The sequence below is a fragment of the Cryptomeria japonica genome, chromosome 9 (assembly GCF_030272615.1).
Source record: "Cryptomeria japonica chromosome 9, Sugi_1.0, whole genome shotgun sequence".
Classification (NCBI taxonomy): domain Eukaryota; kingdom Viridiplantae; phylum Streptophyta; class Pinopsida; order Cupressales; family Cupressaceae; genus Cryptomeria; species Cryptomeria japonica.
In genome coordinates, this window is record NC_081413.1 from 503,367,378 (window position 1) to 503,391,404 (window position 24,027).

General features: G+C 35.7%; 1 protein-coding gene across 1 annotated transcript; it reads left to right on the plus strand.

Annotated features, from left to right (window-relative positions):
• The first annotated feature begins 21,458 nt into the window (after positions 1 to 21,458).
• LOC131048309 (flavonol synthase/flavanone 3-hydroxylase) lies at positions 21,459 to 23,988 on the plus strand. Its single transcript, XM_057982213.2, has 3 exons — positions 21,459 to 22,115; positions 23,003 to 23,333; positions 23,523 to 23,988. The coding sequence occupies exons 1-3, from the start codon at positions 21,631 to 21,633 to the stop codon at positions 23,772 to 23,774; spliced, it is 1,068 nt and encodes a 355-aa protein (XP_057838196.2). The 5' UTR covers positions 21,459 to 21,630; the 3' UTR covers positions 23,775 to 23,988.
• The last annotated feature ends 39 nt before the right edge of the window (positions 23,989 to 24,027 follow it).

Here is a 24,027-nt window from a genome sequence, read left to right on the forward strand (position 1 = left end):
CCTATTGTGAACAACCCTAATTCCTCAGCTGGCCTTGTTGTGCATGTAGTCTCAGACACCGAGATTGATGAGAAGGAGTTGGATGAGAAGGCCATGGACTGGTGTGACCTTCATGTATCTGATGACTCAAATTATTGGCCTTTTGAGGAAGAGGGACCCCCACATAAAGCTACTCCTCACACCTAGGCTTGCAACTAAAAAGTTAAAAATCCCCCCTTCTAAATCCCAAGACTTGTTCCCTCAGAGCTCGAAAAACCAAAAAGTGGGGAAAGTGGTGGAGGCAAAGGGTAAAGAGGAAGATGAAATCAAATTGGATATTCCCCTTAATGTGGAACCAGAAGAAAACAAAAAGGATGAAATGGATTTTGAAGTTCTCCTAGCTAATTCTACAAACAACCAGGAGAAGTGTTTTCACTGGGTAATTAGTGAAATTGCCTTCATAAAATGGGGCATTAATGACATAATCAATACTTTTATAGAGAACCCTATGTCAGAAAAAATTGACAAGGAGAATGACTAAAAATTTAACTGAAAATGTGAGGGTTGTGAAAACCGAGCATGAGTCAATAATTGCTAAGCTAGAGAAGAGTATGGAGGAAGTAAAGGAAAATCTTAGGGGTTTGGTGGAAATAGGCAAAGAGGCTATGAATAATACTGTGCAAAGAGCCTAGCTACTCAACAGTGTGCCACCTTCAGTAGCCAAGTTGAAAAAGAAGAATTTAGAGGTAAACTCCCAGGGGATGGATATGCGGGTTTCATCTGGACCTTCTATCAAGACTAGAAGTAGGAACTAGGAGAGGAGCGCCACGAGATTCATCATGGAGGAGATAGAAGAAATAAACAAGAATATAATCCAGAAAAAATCTGAGCTCATGCAGGCTCTTGGATATTTTTTTATTTGTGTTGTTGGTTGTTTTGCTCAAGTTTATTTATGTTTTTGTTGGGTGTTGTGGGGTGCCTCCCCTATTTCTAATGTAGTTTGGCTATTGTTTGTACTCTAGTGTGCTAGTGATTTAATTATTTTTTGTTTGGATTTGGGTTTCCGGTCCCTGTAAAACCCATTTTATCTTAATCAAAAACAAAGTCACTCATATACATATCCCACTAATTTCATTAAAAAAATTCAATTGTAGAGAAATTTTTAATTCTAATTAAAAAAACTTAAAACTTGTGAGAGAATTAAAAAAGCAAATGCAATACTAAAGTTGAAGTTTATTTTATTTACCTACTTTCCTACAATTTTAAATTTTAGACCATCATTAAAATTGTGAAATCTTAAGTTTGTTTTAGTTAACTATTGTTCCACAAACTCATTATTTTTTTTACCAAGTCAAGAACCACTAAAAGAATCATTAAATTCTATATCCAAATATTTTTCTTAATAGATATTATGTGAAAAATAGCTATAGAAATCACTTAATATAATTTAAAAAAGAAGTAGCTTTCACATACTTTCATGTAGTAACTTTCATATCCCTAGCATTACTACACTTTTATTTCTAGAATTTAAATTACTAGTAATGTGTGTTTGATATTTCAAAATGAGATCATGGTGTATGAAGATCTATAGTTTGGTGTAAATAAAGTGAATTTAAAATTATTATTTTACATATATCTAAGATTTTAAATTGAAGTGATAATATACAATCTATAAATATAATGTATCTTATAATATAAACATAAACCCTTACTATAATTATTTTCACTATGGTTTTATATTCATATAGCATCCTAAAATTGCACCCTTGTACAATTTTGACCGCATTGGGTCCTTACCTTAGCGTTTGTGCCCCTTGGCCTGACTGGGACCTGATTATGCTCATGCCCCTTGTGCATTGCATCATTTTTTGACTTTTTCTATGCACGTGACACCTTATCCTTGTTAGACACAATGTACCACTAAGAGGGGGGTGAATTAGTGGTTCTCAAACTTTTCCCTTTAACTATCCTATGTGTGTGAACCGGTTATCAGATCTAACTAAATGTAGACTTACCGGTTAGAGGGGAGACTAACACAAATGCAATCACACATGAAGGGGACATAAAATAAAACTAGCATATACAAGGAAAACCCAAGATGGGAAAAACCTCGGAGAGAAATGCTGCTGGAGTCTACTGCTCCAATCCAGCCTCACAATGAAACTCTGATTATAATGTTTAGGGAACCAACCTTTGATTTAGGGCATTAACCCAAGGAGCTACAACCCTTGCACTGAGCTCCAACTCAGTGATTACAAAAAGATGTTTTATACCAAAGTTATCTTCTTGTTACAAATGGCTTTTGTAACGCTTCTGCAAATCTCTCTATTGGATCTTCTATCCAATTCACTGACGGTTCTCTCTCTCACCCTCTCACTATTGCAGCCTTACTCTATGTTGCACCTATATTGGTTCAATCTCTTCTTCTTCCTTGCTAGTTCTACTCTTTGTTGGTTCTGCACTGTGTCGGTTATTCTCTCTGTCGGTTCTCTCTTCTCTCAGCTACTCTGTTGCTCTCCATCGATACTACTCTCTACTGATTCTATACCAGCCTTCTTTGCAATCTTCTGCAACTATTCTCTGCTAGTTTGGTCTCTGTCCGTTCACTCCTCTGTCAGACTCAATGGCTGACTGTCGATTGCCTTACTATTGTTAGTTGAACCCTTCAACCTGATTCTCCCTCACACTCAGTCTCTCCTCTGATTCTTGTTGAGTACTTGACTAATTTTCTCTCTCATGCAGCAGCAAAAATCTATCATTCATCAGCATAAACAATATCTTTGACTCGCATACTTATATCCATATTTTTTGGCCAAGATGTAAGTTTGAACATTGGCACGGTTAGGGTTTTCGCAAATTACAGAATCTGCATCCGATATGATCTCTGATCATCATGACATATCAAATTCAACCTAATATCATGTCCTTGATTGATGTTCATCACTCAGTCAATGAGCATCGCCCATCTTTCTACCCTACGAAACATGTCTTCTCTCTTTAACCGTTTGTAGCATTTTTTTCAGCCTTTTGTCTGATCAATAACGTGCGTGATGCAGTTTCCTTAACCCTCTTCGATCTGCAAGATCAGTCTTTTCTGGATCTCTGTTGTTTCCTTCATCTTGAGCCACAATCCTCTACTTTTCTTCCTCGAGCCTCGTAGTCATCATAAATGTTGGATCAGTCACCAACAACCTCACTGACACATCACACCAACCTGTGCATGCATGCCATTTCACCTCCACATGGCCCCTTTGTCATAATCCACCTTTGCTAGGTCTTTTATGTCGGTCTAGACAAGATCACCAACCAACCACACAACTGGGTTCATCTACTAGTTCACAGACCCTACTGGTTATACCCTAACAGGTCTGCCTTCAACCTTGCACTTTGCTTCTCTTCCGGTGGAGCACCAAGACCAGTTAGCACATATGCCAACCTACTTCATGATCACCTTCATCACATGGGAGCCTTCTGCATCTTCACTTTGTCAGCATTATCAGTGGACATACTTAATGGTAAACACCTTGATGACACCATGTCATCAACCTTCAATTGTCTGCATATGTGGTAACACCTTTCTTCACCACTGGACCGGTTCTACTATTAACGTGATTGTCAAACTGACAACCATATCCTTTAATCTTTGTACCAACAATCCATCATGTCTACCCAGCTGATATGGTTCATATCTCTGATCTCATGCACTTAAGGCAGCTTAGTGTTTCACCAATTCATTTGGTGTGAGCCTTCAATGACTTGGCTTTAACCTTTTGTCTTATCTCGAAGGACTATGATGCATTCTATGCATAATGGGAGATAAGCCCCACTTACTGGTGGTAGTGGACCCTTGTCATCTACATCCTACAATGCACTCATGTGGCTTCCCTATTTGTGCAGCGTATCTTCAAATAGACACATGTGATTTTGTGTGGGAACATTCACTGTCAATCATCTCTTCACATGTTGACTACATCTTCATTTGGTGGGAGTCCTGTTGTTCTGCATCCACACAACATACCAGTGACCTATACATTCTTCTCCTCCTATGTTGATGTAATTTAGGTAACATTTTGCCTCTTCATCACAAACAACAACTCAAGCACCTCGCTCATCCTTCTTGTACACTGGCCATAAGCTTGTTGGTTGGCAACTACTTATTGTCAACACAACTCTTACCAGTTGACATCCTTTCCTTACTGGTGACAAATAGTACCGGTAACATGTCTATTTCATTCACACAAGTCAAACACTAACTTGTGTACCAGTGGCTCCAGTGGTCATTCCTCTAAATGACATACTCTTCTTTACCAAAATGATATACTCTTCTTTACCAGTGACCTGCAACACTAGTTGACATCAATGATTGCATGTCAACAATACTCCCATACCGGTTGTCCTTCTATACCATTTGACATCAATGACAAAAAAACACCAACAATCCTAGCCCTAAATAGGGGTAGGACTAGGGCACCATGCTCTAGTCCCCCCTATTTTGGGCCCCCTTTAAACCCTCTACCCTATTTCAAATTTGAGTGGGATTTATTGCTTTGTGTCGGCTCATGTCAGGAAATCAGCAATTTATCCGATGAGCAAGTATAAAAGGAGGTTTTCCCCCTCTCATTTGATCTATCACATCAATCACGCATTCATTATACACACATGAGATCAAGCAATTAAGCATTCAAGAGAAATTGAGAAATAATCAGTCATCCTTCAAGCCTTGGAGCAGCAATAAAGTCAAGAATCAAGCATTAAATTAGACACTTTCATATTATTTTTGTTGAAGACTTTATCAAGCCCTAATTATATGTGGAGACAAACAAAACTTCACAAGGAGGTATATCATTTAATTTTTATTCATTATTCAGCATCTCCCTCAAAGGGAGAATCTTCCATTACAATAATTTCAATTATCTTTATCTTAATTTAATGGTTAATTCTAAAATAAGGGTTTGACCTAAGGCAAGCCCCTATTCCTAACCTATTTCCCTTTCTTTTTGTATGCAGGAAACATGTAAGGAGTTGTACTCTTTAGAATAGGCATTATTTGTAGAGATGAATCAACCCTCTTTGGCGTGCAAAAAAGTAGGAGGACCAAGGTGAAGGGCACACCGATCCTAACATTTTTGGAGCTTTTTTCAAGGATTACATCCAAATATGAATATATTGCTCAGATCCAGGTGCACACAAAAATCCCACATCTGTAGCTCACTATTTCTGCATGTTTACCTTCACTTTTCAACACTTTATCTTAATTCAGCATTTCAACTCACAAAAGAGGACAACACAATTCACACATCCATCACCTAAATCGAATCAGTATTCAGTCCTTATCATTTCTTATTTGTGTCTGAATCTATTAGATTTCCCCCTTTTAAATGTAATGACAAATTAGCAGTTTTCATACATCTAATGGTGGAAACCCTAATTTTTTCCCCATTACATTTTAGTGAACCCGACTCTTTGTACACCTTTAATTTTGATTTATGTTCTTAAATCTGAGTGTTTATGCAATTAAAGTTCAAGTTTTCATTTACAAGTTTGATTTCCTTGCAAATTTTAAAAATTTAGAGGTTAATTTCACTAAAACCCTGATTTTTAAATTGAAAATTGAGCTTGTGAATTCCTTAATTTGGATTAATTATTTCAGATTTGAGTGTGTTTCAATTTCAAAATTCAAAATTTTCATCTACAAGTTTAATTTGAAATTTTAAAATTAAGTGGTTAATTTCAAAAACCCTAATTGTTTAAAATTTTAAAAATTGACCTTGTGGGTTGTTTAAATTTTGAATTTATCATTTTAGAGCTGCCTCAAATTCAAAATTGTGATCTTGGATCAAATTTCAAATTATATTTTTGTGTGGGAGAAAAAGTGATACTAAGCAAACATGCCCTAATCTCACTTTCAACCACACACTTGTGGAATACGAAAGAGCCTAGAGGTATCACACAATTGGCTACTTCTTCTTGTGGAAGAGAGAGCCACAGGCTACCTATTAGGATTTCTATTCCTTTGTTGTAATTGAAAGATGAAATGATGCAAGTTCAATCCCTAACCCCAAAGTGCAAGTATGGACTAATGACAAGATTGCAGAATTGAACTTAAATAATGAAAAGCTGTAAACACAAGGACAAGACAAGAATGCAAATGCGTACCCGGAGTTAAAATCTGACTAAAAATGTTTGGGACGGGGGCGTGGGTGCCACTGTCCTGATTCTGCCCCTGAAACTGCTCCGGAAACTGCTGTTTTTGCACTCTGGAAAAGCTGTCAAAAATGCTGAAAATGCTGTCTGTCAGGAGGACCAGGGCGCCCAGCGCCCCTGTCCTGGCAGGACCAGGGCGCTCCACGCCCCTGTCCTGGTCTTTTGCTCTGAAACTTGGTGTGTTGTTTGGTCTCCGTCTGCTTCTTCCGGATCTGTAACTTGCGGCGTCGTCTGAGTCCCGAAACCTGCACTTATATCTGAAAAGGTGTTTGGGCGGCTATATAGGGTTTTGCCTTAGTCAAACCCCCGCTTCGGTGATTTCCACCTCCACGAATAGCCAAGTTGTATTGTAAAATGTATTGTGTATGCAGACCTAGTGTGTGTGCAAGGTCCTTAAATGCAAGAAAGCAAACTAGAGCAACCTAGAAAGTAAACCCTAATTGCTTGTAAATGATAATGTAAATCCTCTAAATCAAGATGCAAAGTGATCTAAAGCATGAATAAAGGATATGTTGAAGCTTATGCAAAGACATGAAAACAACATGAAATCATACCCAACCCTCAAGGGAGGAGTACAAGCCAATCTTCAGTCGGTAATCTCCTATTGATCTTCAATGTCTTCCAAGCCCTAAATAGATGAATGAAATTGATAAATGCTTGATAGAAGGATGTTGAATTTTGTTGAAGTCTTCAAAGATCTGCTCTTTCGCTGCATATGAGGTTCCTCAAAACAAAAATCGGGGTCCTTTCAAATGAAGAAAGAGAGCTCTTATATATGAAACCCTAGGTCGTTATTCCATCTTTTGGCCAACCTAGAGATTGAATATCCCGCCAATTTCTTGGGGTTAAGCCTTATTTTATGATTGGATCGCGCTCCTAAAATTTCGGGAAAAATGTCCGGGACCATGTGCACCGGGCGCCACGGTCCCGACAACTTTTCACCAAATTTTCAGGGTCGTCGGATATGATGATTTTAGAGAGAATCCCGAAGTTACAGGTGATTTCGAGATGTTTTGACCCCCGAAATCAAGCCCCCAAGTTCAAAATAGGACCTAATTAGGGTTTTTGATTAAATGATGTATAGGAGGAATAAAACGAAAAGGGCACACTTTAATGAAAGGGCCCAACTTTATGATGTGGGAGATGATAAAATAGAACCTTAGACCTAATTAATTTGATTAATTAAGTGCTAAAGGGGAAATGCAATGCAAAATGCAAAATGCGCCAAGGCGGGTGCTAAACTAGGTGTGAAATTGTACCACCCTAGCAAGTGCGTACAATTTACGACGCTACAATTTTAAAATTAAGTGGTTAATTAAAAGAGCCCTGGTTTTTAAATTTAAATTAACCTTGTGGATTGCCCAATTTTGGATTAATTATTTCAATTTCAATCTTAGATGTAATTTTAAATTTAAATTTTAAAATTAAGAGGTTAAATTTTCTAGTGGGTTGCATGATTTTTCTCAATTATTCTTTATCACAAATTAATTTGCTTATTTAATTGAATAATCATTTTTCTAAAATTTTGCATTATTCAATTATTTTGCAAGTTTCAAAATTCAAAATTCAAAATTTCAAATTTCAATTTCCCTCCCTTAGTACATGAGTTTAACGACTATTAGTCCAACCTATAATATCCCCATGAGAAGAAGTTCTGGAATTAAGGCTTCCCAAGGTTTAATTGCTAAGGAGATGGAGCCTAATTTGGATAACTTATTCCATGAGGATGTTGGTGGTTCTTTCAATCCTACAAATGATGTCATTTATCCTCATTCTTTACATAATTCTCATGGTGTGGTTGAATCACTAACTAGGATTTCCATTGACCAAGTGGAGAAGATTGATAATCAATTTGAAAATCTTCAACAATGGATGAGACAAAAATACTTGGAAAGTGAGGCTCTACCGTTGATTTAAAGATTAAAAATAATGGTTCAAAGTGATAAACTTGGTGTTGATGTCTTGCATGGTATTGCTAGTATTGTTGACACTAATATTATGCTTATGAAGAGTTGTGTTGAAGTCCTTGGTTACACACAACCTCATAGTCAAGTTAATCATTCTATTCCTTTGACTACTCCTATGGCTAGTGTTCCTACCTTTACATCCAACATCATGGCTACCTCTACACAAAATGTCATACCTACAAATGTTAGTCAAGGGGGCAATTCTTCTAATCATAATTCCTTCATACCTCCTCCTATGAGTCTTCCATTTGTTACCCAATCTTCTCCAATACCTACTTATCATAGTTTTCCATGTCCTTATTCTCAACCCCCGCCTTCATATAATAATATCCCTCCATATTCTCAAGCTCCTCCTTCCTTCAACAATGTTACTCCTCCTTCTCAATCTAACATGTCCAATTTCAATCCTTCCAGCGAAGCTACCATCAATAATCTAGCCCAAACAATGTCTTCCTTAAAACAAAAAATCGCTTCTATGAATCAATCTAAGTATAATGTGCCCACATTTGATGTAGCAAGCCCATTATCCAATGATATTGTCCAACTTGTCCCTCCTAAACATGTCAAAGTCCCTCAATAGGAGCTTTATAATGGAAAAGGCAACCCTTGACTCATGCGAAAACATTTCAAACTTTGGGTAGTGACTTTGCTCATGATCAAAGACTGTTGGCTAAATTGTTTACTAGAACACTAAGGGATAAAGCTTTACAATGGTATTGTTCTTTTCCTCCTTATTCTATTGCTTCATTTCAATAATTGGCTAATGCTTTTATTCAACAGTTTCACAATAATATTGGTCCTAAAATTACTTTGACTGATTTGATGCATTGTAAGCAAGGTGTTAAAGAAAAAGTAACTGATTTTATTAGTAGATATAAGAATTTGTATTTTCAAATTTCTTTTCATGTGCCTGATCAAGATATTCAAAGAATTTTCATTTCTAATTTGCAAAAATAAATTAGGGATAAACTTCTATTTTCTGAGTTTACTTCCTTTACACAGTTGTGCGAGCAGTACCTCATAATTATCACCTTATTGTGAGTCAATTGGAACAATCATCTTCAATGGCTCTGAATGATAAAAGTGAAAGTTCTTTACAACCTTTTGTGAAGTTCAAATCGAATAAGGGATTCATCAAGTTCAATGACAACAACAACACTCAAGTAGCAGTCGCAACAGGTTTGTTTCCTTTATCCAAATACTTTAGAAAAGAACTCACTCCTCTTAATGAATCTTTGCATAGTATTATGTTGCAATTGTTACAAAGGAATGTGTTGAAAATTTCCCCTATTAAACCAATTGACACAACTAAGCCTTTTTCACTTGCCTTTGATTACAAATCTTTTTGCCAATATCATCATCAACCCTATCATGACACTAAAAAGTGTTATTACTTAAGGAGTAAGATTAAAGACTTGATTGATAACAATACCATGTCTATGGTTGGTGTGAATGATAAAGGAAAACAATTTGTAGCTCCTCCTAATCAAAATCTTCAAATTTTCACTAATCCTTTACCTTCCCATTTCACTAATGTGATTGAGACTGAGTGTCTTGCCTTCTCTGTTGATGGTCTTGGCCTTGAGTCTAATAATGTGGTGAATGTTATTGATAAAAATAAACCTCCTAAGGACTTATGCATTACATTTGATCCTAATTAGACTATTGAAGCACCCGATGACCCATTATATATCACTACGATAATCAAAGGTATACCCTCTCGAGGGGTGCTTATTGATCCGACTTGTATGGTTAATGTGATAACTAAAGCATTTATTTATACTTTACAATTGCATCAAGTAATATATGAGAAATATGATATGGTGATTAAAATCTTTGATGGTTTCTCTTGTCCTGTCATTGGTTCTATTTCTCTTTTCGTTGAGGTTGGTACTAAGGCTTTAGATGTTAACTTTGCTATAATTCCTACATCAGAACAATTTCGTGTGAAGTTGGGACATCCTTGGCTCTCTTCCATGAAAGTGATGCCTTCTACTATTCATAAATGCTTGAAATCCCCTCTTAATGACAAGATCATAACTGTAATCATAACATGTACCAACCCATGATTAGGCAAAGAGATGTTTGTCTTGATTATTTTTGGTCCAAACAATTCCAACCTCTTAAACCTATAAATGATTCTATTTTTCAATCTTATCAAAAATGAAAAAATGAGATGATTTTATCATTGACTAAACCTATAAATCCAACACTTAGCCTTCCTCCAACTAATGATCATATGCCTCTTCTTATGGATAAGTCAATTCTTCCTCCTAAGGATAGAGATATTCTTTCTCCTAAGGAAGAATCTATTCCTTCTTATAAGGATGAGTCTATTCTTCCTCCCAAGGATATAAAAGCTCTTCTTCTTAAGGGTAAATCTCTTCCTCTTTCTAAGGATAAACATATTATCCCTCCTAAGGATATACCTATTCTTCCTCCTCATAATGGACCTGGTCTCCTTCCCACACCTTATTTTCCTCCTTTATATGGTGTGGTTCCACCTCCTACATCTTACAAAGGGAAGTGACCGACCTCTCCTATTGTTCAACCTAAAAAGACCTTCCCTTATGCATCCTTCCTTCAAATAAGAAAAGAATCCTAGGCTTGATGAACCTAAACCTTCACAACCTTCAACTAGAACTAAACAAAACCATTGTGCGAAAGAATGCCGACGAAGGCATCATGTGAGGGCTCGTGAACTTGCTTCTCAAATCATTTCTTCCCCGAAGACACTAACTCTTGACATAATACCATTTGATCAACCTTATCTTAACCAAGAGGTTCAACCTTGTTCTCCAAGACACAAAATGATTAAGACAAATGGTGGTTCAAGTTCTATACCTATTAGAGATCATATTTTTGTTAATCTTGATGAAGAAATAGGTGAGAATGTTATTCATGATGAAAATGTTGATCCTAATATTTCAAGTGATGAATATGAATATGTTGATGTTGATAATGATTTATCTAAGCAATTTTTAAAGGCATTAATCCTAGCTCCAACTAATAGACAAACTAACTTATCATTAGAGCATGGTCCTTGTTTGGAAATTGTGATAGCTTCATCTACTATGCTCAAAGTTGCTTCTCTTATGTGTCATTTATTGGTAATATGGAGGAATTGATTATGTGTTGCATTTATGTTTTTTCATTGATGTCAACACTAGCTGTTATGGTTGGTTACCGGCATACAGGTTTTTGTTACCGGTAGAAGATCTTGTGTTACCGGTAGAAGATCTTGTGTTACTGGTAAGTGTTTAAGGTTTTACCGGCATAGCTTTTACTGAGAATCTTTGACAAGATGCACAAGTGGTGTTGGTGCAGCTTCTAGATGGAATTCAAGATGTTGAAGGTGATCCTTGATCATGCCTCAATAGATTGAGGACATCGCTTTGGCATGGTGGACCCAGATTAGGTCTGGTACCTATCTAGGTTATGGAATGGTATCATGTTAATGTGTTCTTTACACGTTACCGGGATGTTTTATGGATTGGTTAATGTTGTTTTGGTCTTAAGCCAACATGGCATATCATTGTAATATGGATGTATGTAATGATCTTATTGTAATATCTTTTAGGTGGCCAATCTAATTGGTTTAGGCCTTAGGGTTTGTATAAATTTATGTAAGATCTCATTTTAGATCGTGGTGGTAAAATATGTTCATGGTCGTGTAATGAAGTATCATATGCGAAGGAGATCCGATCGATCATAGGTGATCAAATTAGGTTTAAGTAAGAGGTCAAAGGCCTCTAGTATTGAGCTTAATCGGGACTGTAAACAAGCATGGTAGATGCTATCTCTAGTAGTTCATTCTTCTGGATTGTTGTCCAATTATCTTGAAGTGGTTATAACCTCTATGTAGTCAGTGAGACTCCTTTGTAATGAGCAATACACTCTAGGCAATGTGCCTTCTTGCATGTGCAGGCCCCTTATTGTATCACATACTTTTTGCAGAAGTATCATCTGACTGTGAGTAGGCTTCCCACCATGGTTTTTCCCTTTACTAGGTTTTCAAAGTGTAAATCATGGTGTTATGTGGTATGGTTGCATTGTGTTAATTCTTTCTCTCATTCTTAAGATTTATTGCTTGCCGATATCTGCTTCTGTTATTCCGGTATTCAATATTTATGTGCTCTGGTTAAAGGTTATAAAGTGGTTTGATTAACATAATTTGTTGACAACTGATTCACCCCCTCCCCTCTCAATTGTCCACCAGCTATCCTAATAATTGGTATCAAATCTTTGGTCCTCTTTTGCAGAAGCTTAACCGCTTGAGGTAGATCCTATGGCAACTAATACTTCAAATCCACCGGCAACTATTTTCAAAAGAGAAATCCCTAAGCTTGATGGAACAAATTATGGGATATGGAAAATTCGAATGGAGACTCATCTTAGATGTCTTGGAAAGGATATTTGGGAGATCACTAAGAAAGGATATACACCTTATGATCTGGCATTTGGCAATCCTTCTCCTGTAGACTTGGACAAGAATATTGAAAATGATTGCAGAGCTAGAGAAACCCTCTTGTGTGCACTCACTAATTAGAAAATCATGGAATTGACTAATAAATCATCGACAAAGGTTATGTGGGATAAATTGCAAACTCTGAATGAAGGTGATCCTACTGTCAAAATTGCTAAACTTCATGGTTACTGGGTAAGGTATGAGAACTTGAAGATGGAAGATAATGAAAGAATTGCTACATTTATGGAAAGAGTAAATGAGATTATTATGGGAATTCAATGTTGTGGAGGATCTTTGAGTGAAGATGAAATAGTTTCCAAAGTCTTCAGAGCCCTTCCACTGGCTTACAAGATGAAGGCTACTGTAATTAATGAATTGAGAATAATGGAAAACACTTCAGTTAACAGAGACATTCTAATTGGGATATTATCTACTTTTGAGCTTGAAGAATTTGGACCCTCTGGAGCTACAAAGTCTGAACCTACTTTTCATGCATCATCATCTACCGACAAAAGTGATTGGAAAGCCTTATATGAAAAAGAATTGGAAGATATGAGGAAAGAGGATGAAGAATTTGAGCAACTTGAAGCCTTATTTGCTAAAAGAGTACTTAAAGGACCTACAGGAAGTAAGTATGAAAGAAAAGCACCTTTTAAATGTTTTTCATGTAATAAGATTGGTCATTTTGCATCTAGATGTCCTAAAAGCAATGCAAGATTTGAAGAAAGAATTAAGAAATAATTTAAGCCTAATTAGAACAGATATAGATTCAAGAAAAACAAACAATTCTACATAGCGGATGAGGAAGGAGTAAGTGATGACTCTGAGGATGAATCGGCAACATACTCTGCTAGTGGATCCGACAATGGAAAGGAATGGGTGTTATATGCTTTAAAAGAAGATGAACCAGAACCAACTATCAAGAATGAAGAAAAGGCCCTGGCAGCAAAAGTTGAAGACAAGGATGAATGGGTAATTGATAGTGGATGCTTGCATCATATGACTAGAGATAAAAGAAAAAATTTGTCCCTGCAAGAATACAATGGTGGTCAAGTCAAATTTGGGGATGACAAAGCATGTATGATCAAAGGTAGAGGTATTATTTCTTTGGATGGCAAGCATAATACTGATAATGTCTATTATGTAGAAGGTTTAAAGAATAATCTTTTAAGTGTTGGTCAATTGGTGGACAAGGGATTCCAACTTCAGTTTAAAGATAGAAAATGCAAAATCATTAACAAAACTGGTTTGGAGATTGCAACCGGTACTCAGACTGGAGATAATATCTTTCACTTGAACACTGGTAATAAGACATGTTTGATTGCTCATATTGATGAGAGTTGGTTATAGCATAAGAGGTTGTGTCATGTTAATTTTGATTGTATTGTTAAGATCAGTTCAACAAAGGCAGTTAGAGATATACCAAAGATTATAAAGCCTCATAATATGGTATGTAAGGAATGCCAATTGGGGAAGCAAGTTAAAACTTCTTTTAAGAGCATATATGATAAATCTAATGATGTGCTTGATTTGATTCATACTGACTTATGTGGTCCAACAAGGACTAGAAGCTTTCAAGGTGATAAATACTTCATGCTGATAATTGATGATTATTCTAGAATGATGTGGGTGACTTTTCTAAGGGAGAAGTCTGAAGCTTTTGAGAAATTCAAGATCTTTAAAGCAAAGGTGGAAATAGAAACTAGATTGAAAATCAAATGTCTGAGATCAGATCAAGGCGGTGAGTTCACTTCTCATAAATTTAATAGTTATTGTGAGACAAATAGAATTAGGAGACAGTTATCTGCACCCCGGACTCCTCAGTAGAATGGAGTAGTGGAAAGGAAGAATAGAACCATTTTGGATGCAACAAGAACTATGATGATGGAAGCCAAATTGCCTCACATCTACTGGAGAGAAGCAGTGAGTACAACAGTCTACACATTCAATAGAGTTCGTATCAAAGGTGAAACCGGTAAGACCCCTTATGAATTATGGTTTGGACATACACCTACTATTAAATATTTCAGAATTTTTGGAAGTAAATGTTATATCAAAAGGGATGATTCAATTCGGAAGTTTGATCCTAGATGTGATGAAGGGATATTTCTTGGATATTCAATTCAAAGCAAAGCATATAGATGTTATAACAAAAGATTGTAGAAAATTATGGAGAGCCCTAATATGAAAGTGGATGAGCAATACAAAAATCAATCTATATCATATGACAGGGAACTGATAGTGGAAATTATCATAATTGAACCGACAATGCCTCAACCGGCACAAGACACTGAGACAGTTACACCATTACAATCAGAAAATTTAACTATGACCGATGATCAGAACAATGAACCTGAAGTTCAGAAGACACCAAGGTATGTAAGGTTAAATCATTCTGAAGATCAAATCATTGGAGATAGGAACAAGAGAGTTATGACAAGAAGAAGACTGGAAAATGAAGAGGTATGTCTTATTTCTCAAATTGAACCGGCGTCTGTTATTGAAGCTTGCAAAGATAAACATTGGTTAAAGGTTATGAAAGATGAATTAGATCAGATAGAGAAGAATGAGACTTGGACTTTAGTTCCCTGGCCTAAAAATAAGAATATTATTGGAACTAAATGGGTTTTTATAAATAAAATAAATGAGGATGGTCAAGTTGTAAGAAACAAGGCTAGAGTGGTTTGTAAAGGATATTCTCAAATGGAAGGAATTGATTATGGTGAGACATTTCCACCTGTAGCTAGAATTGAAGCTGTTAGACTATTTCTTGCCTATGCAGCATATAAGAACTATAAGGTCTATCAAATGGATGTTAAATGTGCATTTTTGAATGGTGAACTTGAGGAAGAAGTATACATTGAGCAACCTGATGGATTTTCACTAACAGATGATAAAGATATGATTTGCAGGTTAAGGAAAGCATTATATGGATTGAAACAAGCTCATAGAGCTTGGTATGCAAGGTTGGATAAATATCTTTTGAAGCTTGGGTTTACTAAAGGCAATCCTGACAGTAATTTATATTACAAGATCACTGATGATGATATTCTGATTATTGCAGTATTTGTTGATGATATCATTTTTGGAGGTGAAGATAAATTGTGCATGGAATTCTCTAATAATATGAAGAATGAATTTGAAATGTCAATGATTGGTGACATGACATTTTTCTTAAGTTTGCAGATTACTCAAACTGACAAAGGCATCTTTATGTATCAAACAAAGTATCTAAGGGAATTGTTGAAGAAGTTTGGTATGGATAATTCCAAACCGGTAAGTACTCTTATGGTGACAAGTGAAAAATTATCTATCAAAGACACATCTGCACTGGTAAATTCGACAAGGTATAAGTCTATGATTGGTGGCTTGTTATATCTAACTCAGACTAGACTAGATATTATGAATGTAGTAAGTATTATTTCAAGATATCAAAGTAATCCTAAAGAAAATCATGAATGTGCAATAAAGAGGATATTTCGGTACTTGCAAGGAACAACAAAATATGGCTTATGGTATTCTAGAGATTTTATGAACATATACAGATTCAGATTGGGCAGGTGATACTGATGACAAGAAGAGCACTTCTAGTGGAGCTTTCTTTCTTGGTAAGAAATTGGTTTCATGGATCAACAAAAAATAGCCATGCAGTTCTTTATCTACTGCAGAAGCTGAATATGATGCAGTAGCAACTAATTGCACTCAAGTCTTGTGGAAGAAGAAAATGTTGAAGGATATCAAGGTAAATTATAGTGAGCCGGTAGTTATCTATTGTGATAACTCTGCAACTATTGACATGTCTAAGAATCCAGTATTTCACTCTTAGACTAAACACATATCAATAAAATATAACTTTTTGAAGGACAAGGTGGAAGAAAAGGAAGTCAAATTGGTTTATGTGAACACTAAAGAGCAGATTGCAGATATATTCACTAAATCACTATCTAAGGAATCAATTGAGTATTTGAAAGACAGGTTAGGGGTATCTACCCCTCCAATAGAAACTTAATTGATGGAGCAGACCATCAGTCTGGTATGCATCATCAGCTTTATACTCAGGGGGAGTAGTCAACTTTTAGATTCACAAAATTTTGATAGCTATGTCAAATATTTGGCATTGATGTCAAAGGGGGAGAGTTATATGTGAAAAATAATGTTTATGGGAGAGAGATTCAGACCAGTTGCAGATTGGACTGCACTCCTCATGGGGAGTTGCTAGGATTTTTTAGTTTTTCATTGTTATATCTTCTATGAATGTTAGGCACTTCTTGGCACTTAGATGTTTTCTTTTTCACGCCTAGTGTTGTCATCAATGCCAAAGGGGGAGATTGTTGGCAATATGGAGGAATTGATTATGTGTTGCATTGATGTTTTGTCATTGATGTCAAAACTAGCTGTTATGGTTGGTTACCGACATACAGGTTTTGGTTACTAGTAGAAGATCTTGTGTTACCGATAAGGGTTTAAGGTTTTACCGGCAAAGCTTTTACTGAGAATCTTTGACAGGATGCACAAGTGTTGTTGGTGTGGATTCTAGATGGAATTCAGGATGCAAAAGGTGATCCTTGATTGTGCCTCAACTGATTGGAGATGTCGATTTGGTGTGGTGGACCCAAATTAGGTTCGGTACCTATCTAGGTTATGGACCGATATCATGTTAACGTGTTCTCTACACGTTACCGAGATATTTTATGGATTGGTTAATATTGTTTTGGTCTTAAGCCGACATGGCATATCATTGTAATATGGATGTATGTAATTATCTTATTGTAATATCTTTTAGGTGGCTGACCTAATTGGTTTAGGCCTTAGGGTTTGTATAAATTGATGTAAGATCTCATTGTAGATCGTGGTGGTAAAATATGTTCGTGGTTGTGGAATGAAATATCACATGTGAAGGAGATCTGGTCGATCATAGGTGATCAAATTGGGTTTAAGTAAGAGGTCAAAGGCCTCTGGTATTGAGCTTAACCGGGACTGTAATCAGCCATGGTAGATGCCATCTCTGGCAGTTCATTCTTCTAGATTATTGTCCAATTATCTTGAAGTGGTTATAACCTCTCTATAGTCAGTGAGATTCCTTTGTAATGAATAGTACGCTCTAGGCAGTGTGCCTTCCTACATGTGCACACCCCTTATTGTATCACATACTTTCTGCATAAGTATCATCTGACTGTGGGTAGGCTTCCCACCATGGTTTTTTCCTTTACCGAGTTTTCCACGTACAAATCATGGTGTTATGTGGTATGGTTGCATTGTGTTAATTCTCTGTTTCATTCTTAATTTTTATTGCTTACCAGTATCTATTCCTGTTATTCCGATATAAAATATTTATGTGCTGCGGTTAAAGGTTATAAAGTGATTTGATTAACATAATCTGTTGACAACTGATTCACCCCCCCATCTCAGTTGTCCATTGGTTATCCTAACATCGTCCACTTTCCCGAAACAATGATGAACAAGATCAGGGGCAGATGACTTGCTTGATTAGCTTCATTGGCACCGTAGATTCTCTCTCTCCCCTCTCTTTCTTGTTTGTGATTGTCTATATGTCTCTCAATTCTTCTATTTGTTGTCCCTAGTGTTGTCTACTTGAGGATGATGCAAAGTGTTGAGATATCTTATGGTCTCTCCTATATTGACTCAAAAGACACATGTGCCCTTCTTCCATTGTGGTTTTACTTTCTTTGGGGGATGAGGACAATTATATGCATATATATACACTTGATATACATTATTTATCATAAAAAGCATACTGACCCCAAAGTTAAGCAAAACCACCCTATGCTTTGTGTTTTGTGTTCATTATCCTTTGATTTGTCCTCTCTTGGGGGCATATTATTGTGATAACATGGTTGTCTTTTTGGGGTGTATCCTACCTTAAAGCAATTTCTCCCCAAAACGCATACACAATCACTTTAACATGGGGGCATACACTCCACTCAATGATTCTCCCTCTTGCATATCTTGATACTTAAGTTACTTAGCGAGCTTATTCCTTTGCTTTGTAATTTTGATATTTTTCTTTCATGACTCATAGTAAGAGAACCTTATTGGTTTGTAGTCATGGTTCTCTCTTTCTCTTTCTTTCATGATGTCCCTTTTATCTTGGCATCAAAGTTGTGAGATCTTAAAGTCCACTAGAGTCTTGGTGTATCTTGCCTCATTGATAACTTGGTGAAAGTTTTTCAATGTGAACCCTTTGTACTTTATTGAGAGTATTATTGACTTCATAGTCCTGCTAAAGTGGGGGACTAAATGTAGCATCCTAAAAGTGCACCCTTGTACAACTTTGACCACATTGGGTCCTTACCTTAGCATTTGCGCCCCTTGTCCTGACTGGGACCTGATTATGCTCATGCCCCTTATACATCGCATCATTTTTTGACTTTTTCTATGTACTTGACACCTAATCCTAGCCCTAAATAGGGGTAGGACCAGGGCACCACGCTTTGGTCCTACCACGCTCTAGTCCCCCCTAATTTGGCCCCCCTTTAAATCCTCTACCCTATTTTAACTTTGAACAAGATTTCTTGCTTTGTGTTGGCTCATGTCAGGAAATTAGCAATTTATCCAATAGGCAAGTATAAAAGGAGGTTTTCCCCCTCTCATTTGATCGTCACATCAATCATGCATTCATTATACACACATGTAATCAAGCAATCAAGCATTCAAGATCAATTGAGCAATAATCAGTTTTCCTTCAAGCCTTGGAGCAACAATAAAGTCAAAAATCAAGCATTGAAGTAGACATTTTCATCTTATTTTTGTTGAAGACTCCATCAAGCCTCGATTTCATGTAGAGATAAACAAAACTTCACAAGGAGGTATATCATTTAATTTTCAATCATTATTCAAAATTTCTCTCAAAAGAAGAATTTTCCATTATAACAATTTCAATTATCTTTATCTCAATTTCATGGTTAATTTCAAAACAAGGGTTTGACCTAAGGCAAGCCCCTATTCCCAACCTATTTCCCTTTCTTTTCATGTGCAAGAAACAAGTATTGAGTTGTACTCTTCAAAATAGGCATTATTTGTAGAGACAAATCAACCCTCTTTGGCGTGTGAAAAAGTAGGACTAGGGCAATAGGCACACCGACCCCAAAATTTTTGGAGCTTTTTCGAGGATCAGATCCTAATTTGCATAGACTATTTAGATCTAGGTGCACACAAAAATCTTGCATTTGCAGCTCACCGTATCCGCATTTTTACCTTCACTTTTTCAGTACTTTATCTTAATTCAACATTTCAACTCACAAAAGAGGGCAAAACAATTCACACATCTATCCCCTAAATCCAATAAGTATTCAATCCTTATCATTTTTTATTTGTTTATGAATCTATTAGATTTCCCCCTCTTTTGAATATAATGGCAAATTAGCGGTTTTCATACATCTAATGGTGGAAACCCTTATTTTCCCCATTACAATTCATTTTTATGAAACACACACACACACACACACATATATATATACTTTAAATAGGTTAAAAATCTTAGGGTTACAATGGTAACCATAGAATTAGATCCAAAGAGTCCACTAGCTTTTCCAATATGTTACTTTCTATTTGGTATGCTAATTGATGGATATATATGATTAAGACATCATACTTGATAGAAATTCAACATTCAAGGATACAATTATTTCATACTAGAAGCATTGGGAGCGGAAGAAGCTCCTTACACTATTCATGTCAAAAACATATATATTTTATAGATGTTATGGGATTGCATCTTATGATGGAACAATGGACTACACAATTTGTGTTGTATAAGAGTAATAAACAATAAATATTTTGTAAGGTATCGTCTAGCTAATCACACAGATTTGTATGAAACTATCCACAGAGATGATCTATAGATTCTTCAACTAAATCAAAACAACATTTTCATAACAATAAGTGAATGCTTAAATTATCTCATGGATCTAGATTATTTTGATTGCCAAGGGTTCAAGTGATGGATGGTATACTGCATTCATTTTTTTCATGGATTTTATGCAAACAACCTTGAGGAAGACTATTAGCATGTGTTATTAGTGTTGCATTAAAGAAGAGATAGGATGACCGTAGGAAATCTTGGTAAACTCCTATATTTGTCCATTTCATAATATTATTGTAAATATTACACATTTATCTATTTACAATTTCATTTTAGCAAGTTTTTAGCAGCTTGTAATTTTCATATACTCCATAGTTTTAAAAAGATCATTTCCATAGAATTTACAAATAAGATTCAAATAGTTTACTAAAAAATTGAACTAAAAAGATTAATCTTAGAATAAATTATTTTTTCCCTTACATTGAAGAGAGAAATTTCACATGGCATATAGTGAATGTAGACAAAATATATAATAATTTTTTGTTTTATGATATCTATTAACTATTTATAACTATTAGAAAATAATGTCAATTTTGATAGTTCTAGAGACATTAATTGTTTTACTTTAGTAAAGGAGTTTATATAATCACACACACAAAAACATTGACTATGTAAATATGATCATACTTACTATAATCATACCTTGATTTATTCTAAAGATTAAATAAAGTGAAAAAATTACATGTAACAGCGTTCCTTTTCATAATATTAACACATTTCATGCTGCACCCCACATAATACAACTACTAATTTAATTTAATATTATACAAAAGAAATAAAATTCTATTATTTTGACTGTATTTAGGATTGTAAAAGTTAAATAAAACAAGACAATTTCCCTTTCACAGAGTTCCATAATTTTATGCAATAGTTTTTCTAATCATAATATTAATACATTTGATGTTACACCCACATAATGCAACTACTATAGGATAATATAGAATTTTTTTTTTTTAGTATGCTTAAAGTAGGAGTTTATCTGCCTTGACCCCAAAATGTTTAAAGAATTGCAGATATTTTAATAAGACTTGATAGATTCCAACAAAGAGGTATTATTTAATGTGAATGATGATCTTGTTTAAGCAGGGACTAGGTTGTTTTGTGCAATCATTAGAAACCTCTGAAAATCCATGGAACAGCAGTCTGCCATAACCAGAGTGCAGAGCTTAGCAGAGAGAGGAATCCAAACAGTTCCACTACAATATGTTAGGCCGAGAGAAGAGATCTTCAATAATATTAATTCTTCTCATGCACAGGACGTTCAGATTCCAATCATTGACTTGCATGGCTTGGACGTGCAGCCTCTGAGCATAACTACTGTAACAGAAATTGCAAGCGCTGCAGAGAAGTGGGGTTTTTTTCAGATTGTTAATCATGGAATTCCTGAGTCTCTTATTGCTCGAGTACAAGCTGTGGGGAAGGCCTTCTTTGAGCTTCCTATGGAAGAAAAGGAAGTGTATAAAAGTGAAGGAGGAGGGAACCATATTGGGTATGGCACCAAAGTAGGAACTTCGGCTGATGCGAAATTAGACTGGAGAGATTACTATTATAATATTTTGTGGCCTGTTTCCAAAAGATTCATGAGCAAGTGGCCCAAGCAACCTTCCGATTTCATGTTGAGTACTCTGTTTTTCATATGCATGTCTATGTTTTTTATAATCGATAATATAGTTTATTGTTATTTTTAGATGATAGTGTTTAAGTTTTTATATCAGTGTTTCAGATTATGAGGATAATAAAGAGCTAAAGGATTCAATTGTGTTGGAGTTTTTGTATTAATGTTTTGGATCACACTCCATGATCCATCATTATGATAGTAGAAAGTTTAGAGATTTGATTGTGTTGGAGTTTTTACTTAATGATCTGATTACACTCTATGATCCATCATTAGGATAATAGAGAGATACACAATTTGATTGTGTTGGAGTTTTTGAATTAATGGTTTGGATCATATTCCATGATTCATCATCATAATAATAGAGAGCTAGAAGAGAAGTAACAATGAATCAAAAAGTATGATCTGTGAAACATTGATGAAAAAATTCCAACAAAATCCAATTCAAAAATAACAAGAAGCTGTTTGGAGGATTGTTTTGATCTGCCTTGTGGGTTGTTCACATCAGAATCCTGATCCATCCTTAGAATAACAGATAGCTAGAAGATTTGGTTGTGTTGGATTTTTTGCTTCAACCTTCGGATAACACTCTATGATATATCGTTAGAATAACAGAGAGCTAGAGAATTTGATTGTGTTAGGATTTTTGCATCAACATTTTGGATTACACTCTACAATTCATTGTTAGGATAAAGCTAGATAAGTTGATTGTGTTAGATTTTTTACAGAGAGATTTTGAATCACACTCTATAATCCATCATTAAGAAAAAATAATAATAAATTAAAAAATGATCTAAAATATTAGTGAAAAAACTGCAGCACAATTAAATTCAGAAATTACAACAAACTAGAATATTATTCTAATCTGCCTTTGGGTTGTTTTGCAGGGAAGTGATGGATGAATACAGCAAAATGATTTGCAAATTGTGGGAAGTTCTAATGCAGGCACTATGTGGTGGCCTTGGATTGGCTAATGAAAATGCTCTTGATGAGGCGTTGGGCGGAGAGAGGAAGGAGATTCATTTTACCATAAACTACTACCCGCCCTGCCCTCAGCCAGAACAGGTGTTTGGCGTCTCACCTCACTCTGATGTGGATGCCCTCACAATTCTCCTTCAGGACCAAATCCCAGGCCTGCAAATTCTCAAGGGCGATGCATGGCTTGATGTTCCCTGCATCCCGGGTGCTCTTGTGGTCAATATTGGTGATCAAATTGAGGTCAACGCTCTCATCTTATCTCTAGACATAGACTTTTGAATTTTGGGTTGAACTTTTGTTCTTTCAGTTTAGCGTCTCCTACATAGATATTTCCACAGACCATCTTAATGATTGAAAATTTTAGGTTTTAACTTTTGTTCTTTTAGTTTAACGTCTCTTTAAGAGTGTGTCGTTATTTTTGCAAGGCAGATATTGAGCAATGGAAAATACAAGAGCATTGAGCATAGGAGTTTTGTTCACAAAAAATGTGTAAGGATGTCATGGTCCATGTTCTGTACTCCGTCTCAAAATGTAATCATCTCACCTCTTAAAGAATTGATAAGTGAAGAGAATCCTCCATTGTATGGAGCATCGTCCTATCAAGAGTATCTTGAGCAGTTTTTCATCAAAGGATTGATTGGCAAGGATTATATCAATGAACTCAAATGTTCATCTGCATAGGAATCGATTTAAGATCTTTTCTTGTAAAGTGACGTGTGTTTTCTCTTTCCTTCTTTCATATCTAAGAAATTATTTCTTAGATTGTGCATGGTTTTCTTGACTGGTTCGTGGCTGCTGGTAGCAGTATGATGCTTCATCTACAGAATGTTACTCAGTCCTCCTTGTAAAGAGAGTTACTATTACAATTATTTATGTAAATGACCTTTCACATTTATTGGGGTAGCCATTGCTAGTTTATAATACAATGGGAGAA

Coding starts and splice junctions, on each gene's coding strand:
- LOC131048309 (XM_057982213.2), top strand. CDS start 21,631: ATGGAACAGCAGTCTGCCATAACCAGAGTGCAGAGCTTAGCAGAGAGA. Junction 22,116..23,002: donor AAGCAACCTTCCGATTTCAT/GTTGAGTACTCT, acceptor GTTGTTTTGCAG/GGAAGTGATGGATGAATACA. Junction 23,334..23,522: donor ATATTGGTGATCAAATTGAG/GTCAACGCTCTC, acceptor TTTGCAAGGCAG/ATATTGAGCAATGGAAAATA.